The sequence below is a fragment of the Triticum aestivum genome, chromosome 6D (assembly GCF_018294505.1).
Source record: "Triticum aestivum cultivar Chinese Spring chromosome 6D, IWGSC CS RefSeq v2.1, whole genome shotgun sequence".
NCBI classification, from domain to species: domain Eukaryota; kingdom Viridiplantae; phylum Streptophyta; class Magnoliopsida; order Poales; family Poaceae; genus Triticum; species Triticum aestivum.
The window spans coordinates 320,078,590-320,090,712 of NC_057811.1; the positions used below are offsets into that span (position 1 = coordinate 320,078,590).

General features: G+C 49.0%; 1 protein-coding gene across 1 annotated transcript; it reads right to left on the bottom strand.

Annotated features, from left to right (window-relative positions):
- Positions 1-10,584: 10,584 nt before the first annotated feature.
- LOC100873129 (transcription factor MYB30) lies at positions 10,585-11,746 on the bottom strand. The gene has a single exon (XM_044564120.1). It carries the CDS (start codon positions 11,614-11,616, stop codon positions 10,852-10,854), a length of 765 nt encoding a protein of 254 aa, XP_044420055.1. The 5' UTR covers positions 11,617-11,746; the 3' UTR covers positions 10,585-10,851.
- Between the last annotated feature and the right edge of the window lie 377 nt (positions 11,747-12,123).

The window sequence follows — 12,123 nt, forward strand, 5'->3', positions numbered from 1 at the left end:
TCCGTCCTAAAATAAATGTTTCAAGCTTAATACAATTTTATATTAAGATTCGTACAATGTTATGACCTATTTTAAAACAGAGGGAGTATGATATATAAGCCGAATGTCTGCTCAGAGTGTACATGGGCGTATGAGGAACTAAGCCCAGTTGTATTTTTTCATCGCGTGTTCTCTTGCATATTAAAAAAACTTTCGTCTCACTTTATATATAAAGCAACGATAAACAACAATCCGGTACAAACACACGTCATTACATCACACTCACACACCTAAGATAGGATACATAGACATTAATCGTAGCAACACTATCCTTAGCACTACAAGAGCAACCAGGGGCTCAACCGGGAACACGTCATCGCGAAGAAATGAAACCGCATACGACAAACTGTGGGCTGCAAGGGGCTCCTTCTGGAGGGATACGACACCGGAGCGCCGCCACTGTCCGATCCAAGGATCAGAGTTTTCCCTGGAGCCACACGACGGGCAGTGAGAGCCGCAACGATGCCTTCAAGAAGGGAAAGAGTTTCGCCGCCACCGGTCCGTCCAAATATAGAGCAGGTTTTCACCTCGGCCAACACTCACCGCCACCGAACGCCACACCCTGGCTACCATGCCGCCCACACGGGCATGGCCATCGGGCAGCACCAAACCACGGGCTCTACCCATGAGCACCACGCTACCACCACACATGGTCGCCGCCCTGGCATCCAAGACCTTGACACCACCTCACCCGAGATCCGCCGCTACCACAACTAAAGAGACGAGCGTAAAGGTCCCGCCTCTCACACACCTGGGTAGCCCCCAAGGGCCGAGATGCAATAGGCCGGCCAAAGCTGGCCTCCATCGACCCGTCCTGCAGCACCGAGCGCGAGACGAGCTTGGTCCCACGGCACCATGTGTGAGATGAGGTCGGTCCTACCGCACAAAGACCCCGAGGCCCAGCCCCGAGCCGCCCGCCGGCGCCCACGGGCCAGGTCTGAGTCGATCTGGCCGGCAACCATCGCTGCCAGCAGCTGCTGCCGCGCCGCCGTGGGCACGGCCATAGCCAGGACCCCACCAGGTGTTGGGTAACGTAGCAGAAATTCAAAATTTTCTACGCATCACCAAGATCAATCTATGGAGTTTACTAGCAACCAGAGGGAAGGATTGCATCTACATACCCTTGTAGATCGCGATGCGGAAGCGTTGCAAGAACGCGGATGAAGGAGTTGTACTCGTAGCGATTCAGATCGCGGTTGATTCCGATCTAAGCGCCGAACCACGGCGCCTCAACGTTCAACACACGTGCAGCCCGGTGACGTCTCCCACGCCTTGATCCAGCAAGGAGAGAGGGAGAGGTTGCGGAAGACTCTGTACAGCAGCAGCACGACGGCGTGGTGGTGGTGGAGGAGCGTGGCAATCCTGCAGGGCTTCGCCAAGCACCGCGGGAGAGGAGAAGGGAGAGGGGTAGGGCTGTGCCAAGAGAGAGGTGTTCTCATGTGTATGGCAGCCCCAAATACCTCAAGTATATATAGGGGAAGGGGAGGGGCTGCGCCCCCATCTAGGGTTCCCTCCCCAGGGGTGGCGGCAGCCCCCAAACCCATCTAGGGTGCGGCCAAGGGGAGGAGAGGGGGGGGCGCCACTAGGGTGGGCCTTAAGGCCCATCTGGACCTAGGGTTTGCCCCCTCCCACTCTCCCATGCGCCTTGGGCCTTGGTGGGGGGCGCACCAGCCCACCTGGAGCTGGTCCCCTCCCACACATGGCCCACGCAGCCTTCTGGGACTGGTGGCCCCACCTGGTGGACCCCCGGGACCCTCCCGGTGGTCCCGGTACATTACCGATAGCACCCGAAACTTTTCCGGTGACCAAAACAGAACTTCCCATATATAAATCTTTACCTCCGGACCATTCCGGAACTCCTCGTGACGTCCGGGATCTCATCCGGGACTCCGAACAACATTCGGTAACCACATATATCTATTCCCTATAACCCTAGCGTCATCGAACCTTAAGTGTGTAGACCCTACGGGTTCGGGAACCATGCAGACATGACCGAGACGTTCTCCGGTCAATAACCAACAGCGGGATCTGGATACCCATGTTGGCTCCCACATGTTCCATGATGATCTCATCGGATGAACCACGATGTCGGGGATTCAATCAATCCCGTATGCAATTCCCTTTGTCTATCGGTATGTTACTTGCCCGAGATTAGATCGTCGGTATCCCGATACCTTGTTCAATCTCGTTACCGGCAAGTCTCTTTACTCGTTCCGTAACTCACATCGTCCCGTGATCAACTCCTTGGTCACATTGTGCACATTATGATGATGTCCTACCGAGTGGGCCCAGAGATACCTCTCCGTTTACACGGAGTGACAAATCCCAGTCTCGATTCGTGCCAACCCAACATACACTTTCGGAGATACCTGTAGTGCACCTTTATAGCCACCCAGTTACGTTGTGACGTTTGGTACACCCAAAGCATTCCTACGGTATCCGGGAGTTGCACAATCTCATGGTCTAAGGAAATGATACTTGACATTAGAAAAGCTCTGAGCAAACGAACTACACGATCTTGTGCTAGGCTTAGGATTGGGTCTTGTCCATCACATCATTCTCCTAATGATGTGATCCCGTTATCAACGACATCCAATGTCCATGGTCAGGAAACCGTAACCATCTATTGATCAACGAGCTAGTCAACTAGAGGCTTACTAGGGACATGGTGTTGTCTATGTATCCACACATGTATCTGAGTTTCCTATCAATACAATTCTAGCATGGATAATAAACGATTATCATGAACAAGGAAATATAATAATAACCAATTTATTATTGCCTCTAGGGCATATTTCCAACAGTCTCCCACTTGAACTAGAGTCAATAATCTAGTTCACATCACCATGTGATTAACACTCACAGGTCACATCACCATGTGACCAACATCTAAAGAGTTTACTAGAGTCAACAATCTAGTTCACATCACTATGTGATTTACACTCAATGAGTTCTGGTTTGATCATGTTATGCATGTGAGAGAGGTTATTAGTCAACGGGTCTGAACCTTTCAGATTCGTGTGTGCTTTACGAATATCTATGTCATCTTGTGGATGCTACCACGCGCTATTTGGAGCCATTTCAAATAACTGCTCTACTATACGAATCCGGTTTACTACTCAGAGTCATCCGGATTAGTGTCAAAGTTCGCATCGATGTAACCCTTTACGACGAACTCCTTTTCACCTCCATAATCGAGAAAATTCCTTAGTCCTCTAGATACTAAGGATAAGTTCGACCGCTGTCATGTGATCCATTCCTGGATCACTATTGTACCCCTTGATCAACTCATGGCAAGGCACACTTCATGTGCGGTACACAGCATAGCATACTATAGAGCCTACGTCTAAAGCATAGGGGACGACCTTCGTCCTTTCTCTCTCTTCTGCTGTGGTTAGGTCTTGAGTCTTACTCAATACTCACACCTTGTAACACAGCCAAGAACTCCTTTGCTGATCTATTTTGAACTCTTTCAAAAACATGTCAAGGTGTGCATTCTTTGAAAGTATCATCAGGTGTCTTGATCTATCTCTATAGATCTTGATGCCCAATATGTAAGCAGCTTTATCCAGGTCTTCCTTTGAAAAACTCCTTTCAAACAACCCTTTATGCTTTCCAGAAATTTTACATCATTTCGGATCAATAATATGTCAATCACATATACTTATCAGAAATGTTGTAGCGCTCCCACTCACTTTATTGTAAATACAAGTTTCTAACAAACTTTGTATAAACCCAAAAACTTTGATCACTCCATCAAAGCGTATATTCTGACTCCGAGATGCTTGCTCTAGTCCATGGAAGGATCGCTGGAGCTAGCATACCTTTTAGCATCCTTAGGATCGACAAAACCTTTCTGATTGTATCACATACAACCTTTCTTTACGAAAACTAGTAAGGAAACTTGTTTTGACATCCATTTGCCAGATTTCATAAATGCAGCTAATGCTAACATGATTCCGACGGACTTAAGCATCGCTACGGATGAGAAAATCTCATCGTAGTCAACTCCTTGAACTTGTGAAAAATACTCTTTGCCACAAGTCGAGCTTCATAGACGGTAACATTACCGTCCACATCCGTCTTCTTCTTAAAGATCCATTTATCTCAATGGATTGCCGATCATCGGGCAAGTTCACCAAAGTCCATGCTTTGTTCTGATACATGGATCCTGTCTCGGATTTCATGGCTTCTAACCATTTGTCCGAATATGGGCCCACCATCGCTTCTCCATAGCTCGTAGGTTCATTGTTGTCTAGCAACATGACTTCCAAGACAGGATCACGCACTCCTCTTAAGTAGTACGCATCCTCGTCATCCTACGAGGTTTGGTAGTGACTTGATCCGAAGTTTCATGATCACTATCATAAGCTTCCACTTCAATTGGTGTAGGTGCCAAAGGAACAACTTCCTGTGCCTTGCTACACACTAGTTGAAGTTATGGTTCAATAACCTCATCAAGTCTCCACCATCCTCCCACTCAATTCTTTCGAGAGAAACTTTTCCTCGAGAAAGGACTCGTTTCTAGAAGCAATTACTTTTGCTTCCAGATCTGAAATAGGAGGTATACCCAACTGTTTTGGGTATTCTATGAAGATGCATTTATCCGCTTTGGGTTCGAGCTTATTAGCCTGAAACTTTTTCACATAAGCATCGCAGCCCCAAACTTTTAAGAAACGACAACTTAGGTTTCTCTAAACGGTGTCGTCTCAACGGAATTGCGTGGTGCCCTATTTAAAGTGAATGCGGTTGTCTCTAATGCCTAACCCATAAACGATAGTGGTAATTTGATAAGAGACATCATGGTATGCACCATGTCCAATAGGGTGCAGTTATGATGTTCGGACACACCATCACACTGTGGTGTTCCAGGCGGTATTAATTGTAAAACACTTTCCACAGTGTCTTAATTGTGTGCCAAACTCGTAACTCAGATATCTCTATGATCATATCATAGACATTTTAACCTTTTGTCACGACGATCTTCAACTTCACTCTGAAATTACTTGAACCTTTCAATAATTCAGACTTGTGTTTCATCAAGTAAATATTCTCAGCATCTACTCAAATCATCTGTGAAGTAAGAACATATCGATATCCACTGCGTGCCTCAGCACTCATTGGACTGCACACATCAAATGTATTACTTCCAACAAGTTGCTCTCTTGTTCCATCTTACTGAAAACGAGGCTTTTCAGTCATCTTGCCCATGTGGTATGATTTGCATGTCTCAAGTGATTCAAAATCAAGTGAGTCCAAACGATCCATCTGCATGGAGTTTCTTCATGCACATATACCAATAGACATGGTTCGCATGTCTCAATCTTTTCAAAAACGAGTGAGTCCAAAGATCCATCTACATGGAGCTTCTTCATGCGTTCTATACCAATATGACTCAAATGGCAGTGCCACAAGTATGTGGTACTATCATTACTATTTTATTTCTTTTGGCACGAACATGTGTATCACTGCGATCGAGATTCATTTTAGGTGCAAGACCATTGAAGGTATTATTCAAATAAACAGAGTAACCATTATTCTCCTTAAATGAATAACCGTATTGCGATAAACATAATCCAATCATGTTTATGCTCAACGCAAACACCAAATAACAATTATTTAGGTTTAACACCAATCTCGATGGCAGAGGGAGCATGCGATGCTTCATCACATCAACCTTGGAAACACTTCCAACACATATCGTCATCTCACCTTTAGCTAGTCTCCGTTTATTCCGCAGCTTTTATTTCGAGTTACTAACACTTAGCAACCGAACCGGTATCAAATACCCTGGTGCTGCTAGGAGTACTAGCAAAGTACACATTCATATAATGTATATCCAATATACTTCTGTCGACCTTGCCTGCCTTCTCATCTACCAAGTATATCTAGGGTAGTTTTGCTTCAGTGACTGTTCCCCTCATTACAGAAGCACTTAGTCTCGGGTTTGGGTTCAACCTTGGGATTCTTCACTAGAGCAGCAAATGATTTGCCGTTTCATGAAGTATCCCTTTTGCCCTTGCCCTTCTAGAAACTAGTGGTTTTACTAACCATCAACGATTGATGCTCCTTCTTGATTTCTACTTTCGCGGTGTCAAACATCGCGAGTTGCTCAAGGATCATCATGTCTATCCCTGATATGTTATAGTTCATCACGAAGCTCTAATAGCTTGGTGGCAGTGACTATGGAGAACCATCACTATCTCATCTGGAAGATTAACTCCCACTCGATTCAAGCGATTGTGGCACTCAGACAATCTGAGCACATGCTCAACGATTAAGATTTTCTCCCTTAGTTTGCAGGCTTAAGAAACTTGTCAGAGGTCTCATACCTCTTGACGTGGGCACTAGTCCGAAATCCCAATTTCAGTCTTCGGAACATCTCATATGTTCTGCGACGTTTCAAAAACCATCTTAGGTGCCACAATTCTAAACCGTTAGCATTACGCACTGAACTATCACGTAGTCATCAAAACATGTATGTTAGATGTTTCGCAACATCTATAGACGACGCTGAGGTTCAGCACACCGAGCGGTGCATTAAAAACATAAGCCTTCTGTGCAGTAATGAGGACAATCCTCAGTTTACGGACCTAGTCCGCATAATTGCTACTACCAACTTTCAACTAAATTTTCTCTAGGAACATATCTTTAACAGTAGAACTAAAGCACAAGCTATGACATAATTTGCAAAGTCCTTTTTACTATGTTCATGATAATGAAGTTCATCTGATCATTTAATGAACTCCCACTCAGATAGACATCCCTCTAGTCATCTAAGTGATACATGATCCGAGTCAAACTAGGCCGTGTCCGATCATCACGTGAGACGGACTAGTCATCATCGGTGAACATCTCCATGTTGATCGTATCTACTATACGACTCATGTTCGACCTTTCGGTCTCTTGTGTTCCGAGGCCATGTCTATACATGCTAGGCTCATCAAGTCAACCTAAGTGTTTCGCATGTGTTCCGAGGCCATGTCTGTACATGCTAGGCTCGTCAACACCCGTTGTATTCGAACGTTAGAATCTATCACACCCGATCGTCACGTGGTGCTTCGAAACAACGAACCTTCGCAACGGTGCACAGTTAGGGGGAACACTTTCTTGAAATTATTATAAGGGATCATCTTACTTACTACCGTCGTTCTAAGCAAATAATATGCAAAACATGATAAACATCACATGCAATCAAATAGTGACATGATATGGCCAATATCATTTTGCTCCTTTGATCTCCATCTTCGGGGCACCATTATCATCTTCGTCACCGGCATGACACCATGATCTCCATCATCATGATCTCCATCATTGTGTCTTCATGAAGTTGTCACGCCAACGATTACTTCTACTTCTATGGCTAACGCGTTTAGCAATAAAGTAAAGTAATTTACATGGCGTTATTCAATGACACGCAGGTCATACAAAAAAATAAAGACAACTCCTATGGCTCCTGCCGGTTGTCATACTCATCGACATGCAAGTCGTGATTCCTATTACAAGAATATGATCAATCTCATACATCACATATATCATTCATCACATCTTCTGGCCATATCACATCACAAGGCACATGCTGCAAAAACAAGTTAGACGTCCTCTAATTGTTGTTGCAAGTTTTTACGTGGCTTGTATAGGTTTCTTGCAAGAACGTTTTGTACCTACGTAAGACCACAACGTGATTTGCCAATTTCTATTTACCCTTCATAAGGACCCTTTTCATCGAATCCGTTTCGACTAAAGTGGGAGAGACAGACACCCGCTAGCCACCTTATGCAACTAGTGCATGTCAGTCGGTGGAACCTGTCTCACGTAAGTGTACGTGTAAGGTCGGTCCGGGCCGCTTCATCCCACGATGCCACCGAATCAACATAAGACTAGTAACGGCAAGTAAATTGACAAAATCGACGCCCACAACTACTTTGTGTTCTACTCGTGCATAGAAACTACGCATAGACCTAGCTCATGATGCCACTGTTGGGTAACGTAGCAGAAATTCAAAATTTTCTACGCATCACCAAGATCAATCTATGGAGTTTACTAGCAACGAGAGGGAAGGAGTGCATCTACATACCCTTGTAGATCGCGATGCGGATGCGTTGCAAGAACGCAGATGAAGGAGTCATACTCGTAGCGATTCAGATCGCGGTTGATTCCGATCTAAGCGTCGAACCACAGCGCCTCCACGTTCAACACACGTGCAGCCCGGTGACGTCTCCCACGCCTTGATCCAGCAAGGAGAGAGGGAGAGGTTGGGGAAGACTCCGTACAGCAGCAGCACGACGGCGTGGTGGTGGTGGAGGAGCATGGCAATCCTGCAGGGCTTCGCCAAGCACCGCGGGAGAGGAGAAGGGAGAGGGGTAGGGCTGCGCCAAGAGAGAGGTGTTCTCGTGTGTATGGCAGCCCCAAATACCTCAAGTATATATAGGGGAAGGGGAGGGGCTGCGCCCCCATCTAGGGTTCCCTCCCCAGGGGTGGCGGCAGCCCCCAAACCCATCTAGGGTGCGGCCAAGGGGAGGAGAGGGGGGCGCCACTAGGGTGGGCCTTAAGGCCCATCTGGACCTAGGGTTTGCCCCCTCCCACTCTCCCATGCGCCTTGGGCCTTGGTGGGGGGCGCACCAGCCCACCTGGAGCTGGTCCCCTCCCACACTTGGCCCACGCAGCCTTCTGGGGCTGGTGGCCCCACCTGGTGGACCCCCGGGACCCTCCCGGTGGTCCCGGTACATTACCGATAGCACCCGAAACTTTTCCGGTGACCAAAACAGGACTTCCCATATATAAATCTTTACCTCCGGACCATTCCGGAACTCCTCGTGACGTCCGGGATCTCATCCGGGACTCCGAACAACATTCGTTAACCACATATATCTATTCCCTATAACCCTAGCGTCATCGAACCTTAAGTGTGTAGACCCTACGGGTTCGGGAACCATGCAGACATGACCGAGACGTTCTCCGGTCAATAACCAACAGCGGGATCTGGATATCCATGTTGGCTCCCACATGTTCCACGATGATCTCATCGGATGAACCACGATGTCGGGGATTCAATCAATCCCGTATGCAATTCCCTTTGTCTATCGGTATGTTACTTGCCCGAGATTCGATCGTCGGTATCCAGATACCTTGTTCAATCTCGTTACCGGCAAGTCTCTTTACTCGTTCCGTAACTCACATCATCCCGTGATCAACTCCTTGGTCACATTGTGCACATCAGGAGTGGGCCCAGAGATACCTCTCCGTTTACACGGAGTGACAAATCCCAGTCTCGATTCGTGCCAACCCAACAAACACTTTCGGAGATACCTGTAGTGCACCTTTATAGCCACCCAGTTACGTTGTGACGTTTGGTACACCCAAAGCATTCCTACGGTATCCGGGAGTTGCACAATCTCATGGTTTAAGGAAATGATACTTGAAATTAGAAAAGCTCTGAGCAAACGAACTACACGATCTTGTGCTAGGCTTAGGATTGGGTCTTGTCCATCACATCATTCTCCTAATGATGTGATCCCGTTATCAACGACATCCAATGTCCATGGTCAGGAAACCGTAACCATCTATTGATCAACGAGCTAGTCAACTAGAGGCTTACTAGGGACATGGTGTTGTCTATGTATCCACACATGTATCTGAGTTTCCTATCAATACAATTCTAGCATGGATAATAAACGATTATCATGAACAAAGAAATATAATAATAACCAATTTATTATTGCCTCTAGGGCATATTTCCAACACCAGGTTGCAGCCCGCCCCCGCGTCGCCCGACGCCCACACGCCCACTAGACCAGATCGGATCTTGTCAGGGCCGCCGCCGCCAAGCGCACACCACAGCCCCGATCACCAGTCGCCGGCCAGCCGGCCAAACCAGCCGGGGCCTCACCGCTGCCACGGACGACCGCCACCACACTACAACCACGGCGCCGTCCGCAACCCTCGTCGCCCGCAGCGCGCATCGCCACGCGGCCAGATCTGGCGGGGCCGCGCTGCGCCAGCCCCGTCTGCCGCCCCCGGCCGCCCAGCACACTCCGCCACCACAATGCCCATCGCGCAGCCAGCAAGCTCTCATCGCCGCACAGCTCCGGCGCCCCGCCACGCCGTGGCACCCGCCGCTAGCGCCCAGCCCAGCCGTCCCGTCCCGCGCCCGCACGAGAGGACGAAGTCTCCCGAACGCCGCCGGCAACAGTCGCGCTTCGCCCGGCTGCGCCCCCTGGTAGCAGCGAGGGAGGGAGGGAGGAAATGAGGAGGGGGAACCGCGATGGCGTCGGCTAGGGTTCCCTCCTGGCCGCCCACGCGGGGGGGGGGGGGGGGGGGGGGGGGGGGGACGCAGGACGGGATGTGAACCCGTGTTTTGACAGTCGAGGTATGTCTTGATACTAGGTGACGTGATTTTCCTGTAGTGATCAAATGTTCGGGTCATTATTCTAATTTACCTGTAGAATTGTTGGTATTGTATCCACACACAAAATGATCTGGTATTGCAACTTAAGGAACAACGAAGAAAGGATTTAGCAGGTCACTAAGTAAAACAGACTCATCAGGCTAAAAGGTATTATCAGGCTTTCAGTCCTTGATCAAGTCAGTCTTTCGGCCCCATCATTTGTCCCTCGGCTACCTGGAGAAAATTCTCTCAGCTATGGCCAGCCAATGCGCACGTGAAACTGAGCCAACAACAAGGGTCAACTCAGCCGACGAACTTCGAGGCCAAATGGCCCCTTTGTTTGTCCACGTTCGGCCGGGCCGCTCGCCTGTTCTGCCGCGAATGCTAGCGAGAAATATGAACATAACCAATCTTCTAATTAAAATTTAAATCTGTGACAAACTCTGCATGTCACCAGCCTGCATGAACAGTGTGACCCAGAAGTCCATCTCATTGTTGCTCGACGACGGCGATAAACTATCTGCGCCGAAGGTGTCGCCGGTTTCCATCCCGGAACCGGAGCTGTCCACCGACATCGCCAGTGTCTCCGACCAGAAGCTGTCGTCAATCTGGAACTCCTCCGACTCCGAGGAAGAGCTTCCCGTGTTCTCCAACGACGAGGCCATCGAGTAGTCAGCAGCGGACGACGTCGAGAGGGACTGCTCCGGCGACATCGAGAGGGACTGCCCCGGTGACGACGACGCCGGCTCGGAGGTCGGTCCCTCGATCGCGCTCCCAGCCACAGCAGGCTTCTTGGCTTTGCGCTTAGGCGCTGCCTGGCCGGATGGCTTGGACGAGGACTCGAGTCGCTTCTTGAGGTGTGTGTGCCAGACGTTCTTGATCTCGTTGTCCGTCCTCCCAGGCAGCCTGGCGGCAATGGTGGACCATCTGTTGCCGAGCATGGCGTGGAGTTGGATGATGGCTTCTTCCTCCTCGCTGGTGAAGTTGCCGCGCTTGATGTCGGGGCGCAGGTAGTTGATCCATCGGAGGCGGCAGCTCTTGCCGCAGCGCAGCAGGCCGGCCTGCTTCGGCAGCGCCCGCCAGTTGCTGTGCCCGTGCTTCTCGATGTGAGCCACCAGGGTCATGTCCTCCTTCGCCGTCCACGGGCCTCTCTTGAGCCCCAACTTCTCGCAGCAAGGAGCCCTCACCATTGCTGTTGCTTAATCTGTGCGCTCCTCTGCACTCTTCTCTTCGCGCAGGCCCGGTTAAGACGCTCGCGCTGTGTATGTGTGATGGGTCGGAGGCGAGGGAGGTAGTCGGATGCTCGGAGGAAGCTGATGATGGTGTGCGGATTGTAAGGGCGTTGGGCTATTTATGCTCGCTCGCGTCGACAGCAAAACGTGGTCAATTGGTGTCCATGGGCAGCTTCTGGGAAGGATCGAGCCGAATAGCCACACCGCTGGGTGACAAAACGAGGCAGAATAGCAACGTTCGCTCCCACTTGTCCCTTTTCTATTGTTTGGAATTGGATGGAGTCCATGTACGGTTTTGTTTCCTTGTTTATTGCTCGCTTTGCTTCTACTTTAGTTACTACTACTATATTCCGAGTACTCACTATATTCGTGTGCCCATTTTAAAATCCACATGTTGGATGTGCGTGTGTTTCTGGTGGCATTGGTCCATCTGAAATGATTAGTGAACTGCTGCCTTGTTTGTCT